The following is a 14,050-nucleotide window of genomic DNA, read 5'->3' on the forward strand; positions in this document are numbered from 1 at the left end:
CCCCACATAGATATGAATAGTAACATGCTCAGAGAATGGTAAGAGAAGCAATCTTCCCATTACTAGCTGCATATAGTAAGTCATAGTGTAATGTGATAAAACAGATCCCATGCAAGCTCCACTGCAGTGAAATAACTGGGGTGTTGGGTCTTAATGTAGAAATCCAAGTTTTCCAGTTCCTTGAAATGAGGCAGCCAGTATCATAACACCTTTATATAAATCTGTGGTGCAGATATATTGGAATACTGGTTTGTCTTATCTGCAAAAGAGTATCTTAAAGCTGGAAAAGTTATAGAAAAGGGCAAGCCAAATGATCTGCAGGTTGGATCATTTTCCTTATGAGAAAAGACTGAAGTATGGTGGGGGGGTAATTTAGGGGGGGAAAGACAGCTACAAGATGTGTCAGATATTAATAAAATTATGCATGCTGTGAAGACTATGGATAGCAAGATTTTTTTCTCCTTTTCTTAGTAACACTAGAAATAAAATTGATTGGCAGTAAATTCGGGATAGACAAAAGAGAGTTCTTTGTCTCACAATGGGCAATTAATGTATAGAATTCACTGCCACAAGATGTGGTGATGGCCACTAGCTTAGATGGTTTTAAAAAGGGATTAGATAAATTTATTCATAGAGCAAGGGGTTATCACTGGCTATTGGTCATGAAAGCTAAATGGAATCCCCATAGTCAAAGGCCATGTACCACTGAATATGCCTGGCTCTGGGAGGCAAGAGCAAGAGGAACTATTGCTTTCATGCTCCATGTATGGACTTCCCAGATGTATCTGTGTAAAATAGGATGCTGGACTAGATAGACTTTTTGTTCTGATCCACCTGCTGCTAGGTTCCCAACCCTCCAGAGCAGATTTGGAAAGCACTTTGGGGAGACTGCAGTGGGGAGGAGAGGAGGAGAAGTCCCATTCCACCAGGCCTATCCTTCCACTGGCAGAATGACAGTTCTAGATCCTACCCTGTCTCTGTAACTTGCTTCATAGGGTTGTTGAGAGGCTAAAATGCCACTCTGAGGCAGGATACAAATATGATAACCATTGAAATAAATAGATGCTGAACAATAGCAGTGCTAGGTTTACTGTTCATTGCCACGCTAGTCTGGAAGCCAGTTTGAAATATCACAATGTAAAGTTAGTCTAATTAACCACAAGGCAACTAATTGGTGTTTCCACAAGGTCCACAAAACAACAAAACTGAACACACACAAGCGTGATCAGGGCTTTCCTCTTGTTCACTGTGGAATGGGCTTTGCTCTCCCATAACCAGCAGTAGGTCACCCAAGGCAACCATGGTTCTTCTAGATAATAGTGGAGGACTTAGAATTGGCTATGAACATTCATGACCCATTTAGAAATAAACTATGAGGTAATATAATAGTAAACATTAGTCTCCATTCCCAGCTTCAGCGGAATTTTTTTACCTCAGCACTTCTAGGTTCTCTTTTTTCTAACAAAATATTATTTAGAACAAAAATGTGCATCAGCATTATTAAAATTCATCACTCCAAATGTTCAGCAGCATTTACTCTAGAAATGACTCTACACACCCACAGCTACTTCTCAAGGTCTCAGGGGAAAGAATTAAAATAAAAGCTCTCAGGCTGCTCACAAGAGATCCACAAAGGAGATGGTTCTTCGAACTAGATTTGGGGAGATCATGATTCACCATACTTATACTTATGTTGACTCATTGGCTACTGTGAAGCTACACTGGTGTAAATGTCTATCAGATTGGGTGTAATCTGTGAGAAAAATACGCTGATTTTAGAACTTAAATATAAGTATATTCCTTATTTATTTATGCAAATTGGAACAAAGAACACTGTTTATCTGATCCCTGGTAGAAACCAATGCTGGACTTTTCTGTGGACTTTTCTGAGCCAGTATGAGAGCCAGTAGTAAGGTGCTAAGTTTTGATAACTTATCCAGCAATGTTGCCTTTTCCTGCACCAATTATCTTTTTTAAAAAAACACAACAGTGACAATTTTACCTTCCTGATAGATTGTGCTTAAAAACTAGGAGCATAATAGAGTATGATTTATTTGTTTTTCTGATGCCTTCACACCTATCAATCATGCACATGCTCGCACACACGCACACACTCACTCCTTCATCAACTATTCTGGATCTTCCTTCTGGGCTGCTGCCTTCAGGAAGAACCAGCAGCCTGCCATATGAGAAGGAAAGGGGAGAGAGAGAAACACTGAAAGAGAAAAGGGGTGACTTTTGGTCCTGGCCCTATCCATTGCTGGTTTTGGCCACACCCACTGCCGACATTCAGCCCCTGACAGATCACCCAGAAGGAATGTGATCCTCAACAGAAAAAAGTCTACACACCCCTATTTTAGAGTGATGAATTTTGAGAGTTACTTGATTGTCAGAGGCAGTCGGGGGAACTAGGCTAGCCAAATCCCCTCTCCTTAGAAAGGCATGTAGAAGACTGCTTTGTTATCTACAAGTACGGTGTATCAGGTGTACTGTGTTTTTTTGGACATTTCCAAGGTATGGATGTTTCCCTAGGATACTAAAAATGCAGGTTTATGAATGTCAATAGAAAAGTCAAAGTAGGATACTACTGTAATTTAAAGATTTAAAAGGAAGAGAAGACAACGTAATTGCCTTTCTTTAAACCTTAAGACTAAGAACCACTTCACAAATCAGAGTAGAAGCAGCAGGCACATATTAAAACTGGTGCATATGAAGAGGCTACGTGTCTTGTTTTCTCACTACATATATATCACGGAAATACACTTCAGGGAGCTGAGCCCAGTCATCACATCCCACAGTATTTCAGCAATGTATGTGTGGTAGGAAAAAGTTATGTAGCCACCTGACACGTTACAGGATAGAAGCAGATATATGCTAAATTTTGTATGTGTACCAATTTCTACTGTAAAACATGAAGGCATGAGTAAAATAGAGATACATTAAATTAAGCTTATTGTGCAAGCACCAAGAAGAAGAAAGGGGAAATTCCATTTTCTTTTGATAAATTGATTCAACAAAAGAAGCAACAGGTGTGTTCCTCATGTAATGATTTTAAGAAAAAGTGTGTAGTACTAATTGGAATGCTAAAGAAGTTACAGAGCTACCAAAGAATATAGCACTTCATACTGAAGAAATTTGGATACCAAAGAGACACAATTAAAAATTTTAAAATATTCATCTTGTGCTAAATGCACAGAAATCTCAATATGTGTACAGGTTTAACACTGCTCAGCATCCAAGATCATTCCGTGAAGTCCAGTGCTGTGCAAGTGGAAGTCCATTTGTATGATGGGACTCTCTCTCTTCTCCCTACTCCCACCCTCCGCGCACACACCCAAATCTGTTCCAGGGGGCCCCTCAACTGTCCAGAGCAGATATGGGCGAGGGTGCAGAGGGGAGGGGGAATCACCTCCTCCATTTTCCCCTTACAGAAGCAGTTCCAGCATTGGGAAGACTTAATTGGATGCCACCTACTGGTCTGAACCCATCAAAATGTTGCAAACATTTGCAAATAATTTAAACTTGGTAGCTTAATTATGCCGTTGTATTTATGCCATGCAGTGGTGAATAAAAACTGTGGGTTTTCACACAAGTGAAAGCCACTTGATTATAAAAGTGTCACATGTTGAACGACTGTTCTTGTGTCACTACTGTTATGACATGCAATGGAATGGTCTGTGAAGAGATTACCAAAACCTGGGATTGGTTTAGAGGCCAAGAAAAGAGACTATTGCTATGAGAAGAATTTCTGAGAATTTGCTTTCTCCAAAGGATTTCCCTTGTGACTGGATGCTATTTTTTATCATTTTTAAGCAGATAAAGCTTTCTGTTAACAATTTAATCCCATATTCAAGAAAGCCGAGATGAAGGTAGAGACTGGAACCAAAGAATAGGAGTGTACCAACTTGTTGTTGTTGTTCAGTCGTTCAGTCGTGTCCGACTCTTCGTGACCCCATGGACCATAGCATGCCAGGCCTTCCTGTCCTGCGCTCTCTCCCGGAGCGTGCTCAAGTTCATATTCATTGCATCCGTGATGCTATCTAGCCATCTCATCCTCTGCCGTCCCCTTCTCCTTTTGCCTTCAGTCTTTCCCAGCATCAGGGTCTTTTCCAGGGAGTTTTCTCTTCGCATTAGGTGGCCAAAATATTGGAGCTTCAGCTTCATTATCTGTCCTTCCAATGAGCACTCAGGGTTGATTTCCTTTAGGATGGACTGATTTGACCTCCTTGCAGTCTGGCTCATTATAATTATCCAGTATTTAATAAGCAGTTACTGGTTTTATTCCCCTTGAGTTTAGTCTGGTGCTAGTCACTCTACTAATGCAAATGCCTAAGATTGACTCTCAGTTTTAAGACAGAGGCTAATGATCAAAGTGATGTCAAAAGGTTTCTATTTGACAAGGGTTGGCTATCTGTACCTTACTTAGTTAAATCTGTAAAGTGTTCTTAAAATGTTATAAACTAAGTGTTTATACTGAGTTGAAATATTCATGTCCTTGTTTTTTTATTTCAGCACAAAGGCATGTTAATCCAAAGCAGCAAATCAATGACAAAGATGAACTTTATCAGAAAAATGTTCCCAGAAGAGAACACAGTGTGAAGGAAATCCTGAAAACTGATTCCAGTAATCCTAGAGGAAGGGACTTGTTCTATAGCCACATTTCTCCACATGCTCAAGAAAAAGACTTGGACAGCTTGAGAAAAAATTGTAGCCCTGAAAGGCCTTTCTATCCTCGAATTGTCTACCCAATCCGACCTCACATTCCAGAGGACTACCTGCAAGCATCCCTAGTTTATGGGATTGAGAGGCCTAGTTACATTGCCCACTCACCTATCCAGTCTTCTCCTACACCAAGTCCCTCAGCAAGAAGTAGCCCAGACCAAAGTTTGAAAAGCTCAAGCCCTCACAGTAGCCCAGGAGTTACAGTTTCACCTCTAGCTTCTATGACTCAAGAGCACAGAGAACCTTATCCTTACTTGAATGGACTTTATAACTCAGAAGGATTAGGGTCATATTCTGGATATGCACCCTCAAGCCACCTCTCACAAGCCTTTCCCTATCCCAAATTTCTGTTACCGCCATATGGCATGAATATCAACAATTTCAATCTCTTTCCAGGGATGTATCCCTTTTGCAGCAGCCTAATCACTGGAGGAAGGATCTCTAATCCAATGCTGCACTCCTCTGCCCTTCCAAGTTCCTTGCCATCCGATGGAAGCCGCCAGCTGTTGCAACCTGACCATCCGCGGGACTTTCTCATCCCTGCACATAACAGTGCCTTCTCCATCACAGGAGCCGCTGCCAGCATGAAAGACAAGCCGTGCAGCCCAACCAGTGGATCACCCACAGCAGGCACAGCCGCCACTTCAGAACACATAATGCAACCTAAACCTACCTCAGCAGTGTTGGCTGCCACCAGCAGTGAAGAAGCCATGAATCTCATCAAGAGCAAGCGAAATATGACTGGTTACAAAACTCTTCCATACCCACTGAAGAAACAGAATGGTAAAATAAAGTATGAATGCAATGTCTGCTCCAAAACCTTTGGACAGCTCTCTAATCTGAAGGTAGGTCCTTAAAAGAAACATTTCTAGACAGATCCCCTCACATATAACAACAGATGTTATTATCTTTTTAGGAAGGATTGTATTTGTTTAACTTGGTAAAGTACCAGTTTTCTTCTAGGGATTGGTCACCTACCTAGGTTTTAGTATTTATCTTGACACCGAGGTAATACATTTTTCCTTCATGTGATGCCTATGCATTTGCATCTTTAAAGAATTGAAAATCAGGTAGTCTCAAACAATAGTTTATTTTCCATAAATAGTTCAAATTGTAATTCCCTGCAGCAATTGAACAAGTTGGGTATAAAATGAAGTGGGTGTGACCCTATCACTTTCACTCGTTGAGGGTTTCCTGTTCTGCTGTGTGAGTTTTTGATAACTGCACTCAGAAAATGAGTGCATCCATGGGATTAACCATTCATATGCGAAAACAGGTGGCATGGTGATGCTGATGATAAGCATCTGTATAGCCAGTGGCTCCTGGTGAAGAAGTAGAGCATGTAGACAGAGACTACCACCTCTGAGTGGTGACTAAGGAGGAGGAAAAGGGGTGTGGGTGGGACCTTACTGAAGCATACTGCAAGAGGGCCGCTGGAGTCAGCATCATCAGATGTGTAGCTCACCTGTACCGGCGCTGATCACTGCAGCGAAGTCAGCAACCGTATAGGCAAGAAACTCTTAACCACTGTGAAGAAACTCTGATTCTTATCAAGAAACTCTGATGAGGCAAGAAACTCTTAACCACTATGCAGTGCTGAGTCTTGTTTATTTATTTAACATAATTTCTAGACCACTTATCATAAAACAATGTCTAAGCGGAGTACAATAATAAAAGAACAATAAAACCATAAAAACAGCAGAAAACATCTAAAAAATACAAAATCTAGACCCAAGAGCTGGTGAAAGCCTATTCAAACAATTGTGTCTTTAGGAGGCACCTAAAACACATGACAGATGATGCCTCCCATATGATAGCAAGGAGAGTGTTGCAAAGTACAGGCACTGTTTGCTTATCAAGTGTTTATTCACTTGAGAAACATGCCATTCTCACCCAAAAATATTTGATGGTGGTCTTGAAAAGCATGATATGCTCATGTACTAATCCACAATAGCAGCACATAACTAGAATTGATAATGCCTTTCAGGAAGGGAGTAGCTTTAGCATACGCTAACACTGACGTGATTAACTTCTACAAATGGTCTCTCTTTGAACATCAGTAATCAGTACAGAATTGCCCTAGAACTTTGGAGAAGAGCTGAGTTGCTATTTAAAAAAACAAAACAAAAACCTTTGGGGTCAGCTTTTAAAACCTTCCCTAGTTTTAAGTAACAATATATTTGAACTCTTCTGTTCCTATCACTTTTTACAATGCTTGGTGTTTTAGGTACTCAGTGAGTAAATGATAATACGTAACTCACTATTTTAGCTATTGTGACACTACAATAAATGTTCTGTTTCTTAAAAGGTCCACCTTCGAGTACACAGTGGAGAAAGACCATTCAAATGTACTACTTGCAACAAAGGGTTCACTCAGCTCGCTCACCTCCAAAAGCACTATCTGGTACACACAGGAGAAAAGCCCCATGAGTGCCAGGTATATAGTTATTTGTATAGAATGAGAACATGACTTTGCTGCAAATATGGATTCTGCATACATGAGGCAAAACTCAATGGAGCATTGTTTGATGTCAGTTTCCACTGCTGAAGATATGAAATGCTTTTCAGTTTTTTAAAAAACAACTGGATTTCTCTTTGGTAGTGGCAACTGCTGCAGCACAATCATCAAACAAGTTCTGGTTGCATGCTTTTTTAGGTAATGTGCTTAACCCTTGGCTGGAAGACATGCTGTTGCAATAAATCATATCCTACATGTTATTCATCATGGATTTTAAAATATGGGGGGGTGATTTTTAAAAGCTGTGTGTGGGTAAATTACATTTTCAGCACTTAGCTTTTCTGTTTAAAGATCACATAATCTTCCTCCTAATGTTCTCATTTGCTTCTTCCTAATCAGGTCTGCCATAAACGATTCAGCAGCACAAGTAACCTGAAGACCCATCTGCGGCTCCATTCTGGAGAGAAGCCTTATCAGTGCAAGCTTTGCACTGCTAAATTCACCCAGTTTGTGCACCTGAAACTGCACAAACGACTCCACACCAGAGAGCGCCCACACAAGTGCATCCACTGCCATAAGAGCTATATCCACCTTTGCAGCCTCAAGGTCCACCTGAAGGGCAACTGCCCTGTTGTCCCTGCATCGAACCTTTCTACAGAAGACCTTAATCGGATCAATGAAGAGATTGAGAAATTCGACATTAGTGACAGTGCAGACAGGTTGGATGATGTCGAGGACAATGCTGACATGGCATCTGTAGTAGAAAAAGAAATACTTGCTGTGCTTAAAAGAGAGACAGAAGGAGCCACTCTTAAAGCATCACTGCAGAGGAACCTGGGAAACGGGCTGGTCTCCTCAGGATGCAATCTTTATGAATCGTCAGATATGTCTATTGTGAAGTTGCCTCATGGTCATCCACTACCTCGGGTACCTATAAAGGTCAAGCAAGAAACAGTTGAACCAATGGACCCTTAAATGCTGTGGGATGTGTATGTATGTGTGTGAGAGTGTGTGTGTGCACACATATGCATACTTACATGTGCATTTGTATGTGTGGCAAAGAAGTAATTTTTTTTTTTTAATTTATGACTTGGCGAGTCAGGGTGCCTGTAGCAATTGCTTGTATATAGTGTCAATGCTGCAAAGCGATCTTGGCTTACAGTAGTTTCTCCAAGTCCAGTTGAAAGAAGGAACTCCAAAGTCATTGTTTTCTCAGGGCATGAAAAGAGGCAAGGACTGTGTGTTGCCTCTCCCACTTCTAAAAAAGACAATCTTTTATCCATAATCATTTTCCAGTAATAGTTCTTCATAATTTATTATGCAATTTACCATTCAAAAAGCAATAGATAGAAAATATTTACAATGATAGGAAAATTCATTGTAAGTTTGAATATGTGTTCTCTTTTGTTTTTTGTCTTGTGGCCATTCTTTGTAGAATTTATTCCTGCACATCTATTTAACAAAAGAACAACAAAATCCTAAGACTGACAGGGATGCAAGGGGAAAAATTTACATACCTGTTTCAGAAATGAGGTTTTTGTTTTGCCAAAGGTAAATTCTAGAAATCCCATGAGTTGGAACAGTACTGGGTAATTGGACAAAGTGGGTAGAATATGAGATTACCCCCAAAATGTATGCAGCAGTCAGAGAGAGAAAGTCATACTGGTGTTCAGACAAATGAAAGATTTTTTTCCCATCTACAATGCCTCATGTCTAGGATGAATTGGAAACTAAAATATTTTATCAGAAATAGTGTATAAAATAGGGTTCCACACCACCACCACTCAAAAAGTGAGTTGTACGTCATAAAGTGTTGAGCATAGTATTACAAAATGACTTTTTTCTCCTCTCACAAACTGTTCATATAGTATATAAATAATAATACCCCAAAGATGCTGCCTGCAAAGGAGGGTATTGCTGAGATTTTTGCCAGTGGAATCCTATGGGAGAATCTGATTTCTAGATTCTCTGGGAGAGACGTGATGGATGTCCTTTTATCTCCTTCCGTCTATCCAATTTCCTTGGATAGAAATTGGTAACAAAGTCCTTTCTTGGCATACCCATATTTTTCCCTTTCTTGTATGACTCAAGATTTCTCTCAGTATTTGTATTAATACATTTTGTGGTTAATTTAATTAAAAATAAAAAGGGCATTGCAAAGTTGCTGAACAACAGTTACCTCATTGAGTGTGTCCAGTGGTGCAGAAAATGCTGTTTTATCTAATGCTTTGCTACTTTAGAGAACAAACCAAAATGTGCAGAGGAGAAGACAGAGTGCACATTCTTTTCTTTTTGTAAATCTTTCTGTTTGCTAAACCCAAAGATACCATGTCAGCATACAAGGTGTAACAAATAATACATGTATATTTATAGATATTTATACCGATATACCATGTGTGTGCGCGTGCACATATATTTTTGTACCAGTTACTTTTGTGAGCCAAACCTTGTATAAAATCTATTTTACATAGCTTATGTCACCCTCCCAAAGGGATGAAATATCAGCCTTCAAACCATTATACTGTGCTGAAGAATTAATAATTCATCAGCATGCATGCATGCACAGTAATATTCACTGAGGCTCGATCCTGCAAACTGTTACTCACATTAAGTTTATCCACATATTATTTTTAAGATCTCCAAAGAATTCTGTGAAGATTGCGTGGCTGAGTCTTGCATCTCATATTCTTATTGAAGACTTTTGCTTGTGGGGGAAAAACACCCACCCCAGAAATTATCGCTGAAAAACCAACAAGATCTCACTCACCTATGTATGGTATAAATATAATACAGAACATTAAAGAGTAGGGTGAGCTGTTTAAAGTGGTCCGGGAAGTCTGCCACAGTTTCCTCTGCCTCTTAAAGGTTGCATGATCACATGTAAGTAACAGAGAGGGGAAAAAAACAGCATTATTACATTCTCTTCCACTCTGTGTATATATTTGTATCTCATAATGGTCTTCCGGAATTAGACTGTTTCAGAAATGATATCATTATAATGCCTTCTTATTTAAAACACCAAACATATCTGTGGTCTAAAAATAGCCCAAGGAAAACTTTAAATATAGCTTTTGAAGGAAGGACTACAGTTCATTACATTTCTGCTCCCATAAATTGTGAGGCAAATATATTTAAATGTAGCAATGTTTCATAAATGTAGGACTTAACTGTAGGATGAACCAAAGTACCACTACTCCTGTCACTGGACACACACTTGCTTTCATTAATTGCCTGTAGCGCTTTCTTGTATTTGATACAAATTTTACAAAGATTTATATGCATCAGCTTTAAAATTTGCTTCTTCTCTGTCCAATCTTCTCCTCTCCATTTAGGAACTTTACATGTGAATGTAGCAACAATCAGTGTTTTTTTAAACAACAGGCTCTGACCAAAGTTAACAGGCTTTTTACTTTGCTAGAACAAACTATCTTATGTTTACGTACTGGTTTACATTGTTATTTATGTGCAAAAATGTCAAAATGTAAATTAAATATAAAATGTTCATTGCTTTACCAGTGACTCCCATCCATTTCTTAGATATGTGGTGGTATTTTATTTCTAGTTTTCAGGCACCCTCAGGCCAAACATTTATGGTATATGACAAAGTACTGTGTGCATCCTCAGGGATAGTAGTCTGGTCCTGGAACCCAAATACCAATGACAGAACAAAATTTCCATACACCCTTCTCCCCCAAACCCTCACATTTCAAGTTCCTTAAGCCAGAGATGGCTACTCTGGCTAGGCTGATGAGAATCATAGAATAGTAGGGTTGGAAGGGGCCTACAAGGCCATCGAGTCCAACCCCCTGCTCAATGCAGGAATCCAAGTCAGAGCATCCCTGACAGATGGCTGTCCAGCCTCATCTTGAATGCCTCCAGTGTGGGAGAGCCCACCACCTCCCTAGGTAGTTGGTTCCATTGTCGTATTGCTCTAACAGTCAGGAAGTTTTTCCTGATGTTCAGCCGGAATCTGGCTTCCTGTAACTTGAGCCCATTATTCCGTGTCCTGCACTCTGGGATGATCAAGAAGAGATCCTGGCCTTCCTCTCTGTGACAACCTTTCAAGTACTTGAAGAGCACTATCCTATCTTCCCTCAGTCGTCTCTTCTCAAGGCTAAACATGCCCAGTTCTTTCAGTCTCTCTTCATAGGGCTTTGTTTCCAGTCCTCTGATCATCTTTGTTGCCCTCCTCCAAACCCTCTCCAGTTTGTCTGCATCCTTCTTAAAGTGTGGTTCCCAGAACTGGACACAGTACTCCAGATGAGGCCTAACCAGTGCTGAGTAGAGGGGAACTAGTACTTCCCGGGGTTTGGAAGCTATGCTTCTATTAATGCAGCCCAAAATAGCATTGGCCTTTTTTGCAGCCACATCACATTGTTGGCTCATATTCAGCTTGTGATCGACAACAATTCCAAGATCCTTCTCGCTTGTAGTGTTGTTGAGCCATGTATCCCCCATCTTGTAACTGTGCATTTGGTTTCTTTTTCCTAGGTGCAGAACTTGGCATTTATCCCTATTCAATGTCATTCTCTTGTTTTCTGCCCAGCGCTCCAGTCTATCCAGATCACTTTGAATTTTGTTTCTGTCTTCCAAAGTATTAGCTATCCTGCCCAATTTTGTGTCATCTGCAAATATGATCAGCATTCCCTGCACCTCCTCCTCCAAGTCATTAATAAACGTGTTGAAGAGCACTGGGCCCAGGACTGAGCCCTGTGGTACCCCGCTCGTTACCTCTCCCCAGTTTGAGAAGGTTCCATTGATAAGCACTCTTTGAGTCCAATTCTGTAGCCAACTGTGGATCCACCGGATCGTTGTTTCATCTAGCCCACTTTGAGCTCGTTTGCTCATCAGGAGATCACGGGGCACTTTGTCGAAAGCTTTGCTGAAATCGAGGTATATGATGTCTACAGCATTCCCACGGTCTACAAGGGAGGTTACTTGATCAAAAAATGAGATCAGATTTGTCTGGCAGGATTTGTTCTTGTAGGCCAAAACATCTGGAGGGCTACAAGTTGCCCACCCTTGTTATAAGCTAACTGATAGGGCCTGCATCAAGTGTAGGAATACACAGAAGATCCATTTCTGTCTTTGAAGTTATCACCAACAAGCCACTTCCTAGTTTTAGTCATATGTGCAATTATATGATCTCCATGTTACAGTGAAACCGCTTTGGCTTACCATTCACAGAAATTAGACAAGCTTCTTTTAGACAGTCTATAAATGGGATGTGCAACAAAATGTTTCAGTGTGAAGTGCTCCTGTTCAGAGTTCCAGACAGCTAGCTATGCCTTTTCCCAGAACATCCCATTCCCCATCAGGTTTTCTGCTTTAAAGTTTTCTGTACCTATGCAAACCTTGGGGTTTTCCCAAGCCTACTGATATTGCGCTCATGAATGGTTTTGGCTACATAAAGATTGGCAGACAGTGCTATTAGAATATAGGAAGTTCAAAATTCTTACTGTTGCAACTTTCCTTGAATCATGGTTGTGGACCCTGCCATCTACTTGTTTTGAGTAGCATAATCTTTGTTGAACTTTGTGGATATATTTTATGGGATTTCTTTCATGTCCTTCAGAACCTATGCCACAATGAGTGCCCTTTACTTGTGGGCATGTTGTAACCATAATCGTCCTTACCACAGTTGCCATGTTATAAAGAAATCTGTCAAAGTCTCAGATCCTAGGTACTCTACATACTTATCCAGCTTCTCAGTTTTCATCTTTAAAACACAGAGATTATCGCTTCAACATTTAGAAAATGTGTACATGGAAGACACTTCTATGTGGAATTCGTGAGCTTACATATGTGTAAAATGCGCCTTATGGAGATGCTGAGAAGTTGTAGTTAACTAGTTTAGTCATTACTGTGGGTACAATCCAGATAAAGGTGGGTGTGTTTCTGCCCCACTGTCACCAGCAAAACTTGTCTGCCTCCCTGTAGGCTTAAGCCCTATAGAATTCAATGGGTTTTTAACATGTCTGGCTTCCCCTGACTTGTACCTTTATTTTAGGAGTACATTTGGAAGATCTTAGAATACATACCTTAACTGCAGCTTGTGTTCTGCCTGAACAGTAATAACTACATTTTCTGCATGCCAGACAATTCCTGGTATGTTTTTAAGAAACTAGATGTGAATACACACTAAGTCTAGAAGAGTCACGAAGCAATCTCACCTCCCTCCTTCTGCACAAGCCCACAATTGAATAATAAATAGGACTTTTCCCACAAAGCTAATTCCACGTTTGCAATTTCTATCATCTAACAGCAGATCTAAAACAGGATAGGCCATGTGGCATCCTTTCCTATCTGAATTGATAGAGAAATAATGTTCCTTTTATATTGAGACCCTCAACTCTGACGTTTTTAAAGTATTTCTCTGTCCCCTTAAATTCATTTAAACATCTGTCTCAAGAATTTGAAAAACTGCCAGCACAGAACTGTGGAGTTAAGAAAACCAGAGCACCTTTGTCATAAATGTGCCAAATGGTGCATGTTATACTCCTATATTCTACAGAGTGCTGATTTTTTAAAACACACACACACACCTTAGATTAACCGTTAGCATCATAAATTATGCGTCCTTACTTGGCAAGGAAAGACTTCTTTTCTGGAGAGTTATGTCCCAAGGACACTTGTAAGCTTTAGAAGATGTTTCATAAAACACATCACAGTCAAAAGGCAATGCACATTGTAATCAGCAATCTCATCAAGCAGCAATGGTGCAGCAGCTGCTGCTGCTGCTTTGGTTGTTTTGGCAAAACTGAAGCATGTCCCTCCGAAAGCACTGACCGACAAAAACCTACTCAAGTTTAAGATTAAAGGAAAACATTAATAGGATGATTACAGAGGGAAGAAAACACACAATACAAG

The 14,050-nt window shown here is 40.2% G+C and overlaps 1 protein-coding gene across 1 annotated transcript in view; it reads left to right on the top strand.

Moving 5' to 3' along the window:
• The window catches only part of PRDM1 (PR/SET domain 1), a 28,565-nt gene extending 17,879 nt beyond the window's left edge, over window positions 1-10,686 (top strand). The window contains exons 5-7 of the mRNA XM_084831301.1: window positions 4,513-5,567; window positions 7,031-7,159; window positions 7,580-10,686. Of these exons, the coding sequence (XP_084687427.1) occupies window positions 4,513-5,567; window positions 7,031-7,159; window positions 7,580-8,155 (1,760 nt within the window). The 3' untranslated portion in view covers window positions 8,156-10,686. The remainder of the gene's footprint in view (window positions 1-4,512; window positions 5,568-7,030; window positions 7,160-7,579) is intronic.
• The last annotated feature ends 3,364 nt before the right edge of the window (window positions 10,687-14,050 follow it).

This window comes from Heloderma suspectum, chromosome 1 (assembly GCF_057233095.1).
Source record: "Heloderma suspectum isolate Gila_16-S chromosome 1, 16-S_ref, whole genome shotgun sequence".
NCBI classification, from domain to species: domain Eukaryota; kingdom Metazoa; phylum Chordata; class Lepidosauria; order Squamata; family Helodermatidae; genus Heloderma; species Heloderma suspectum.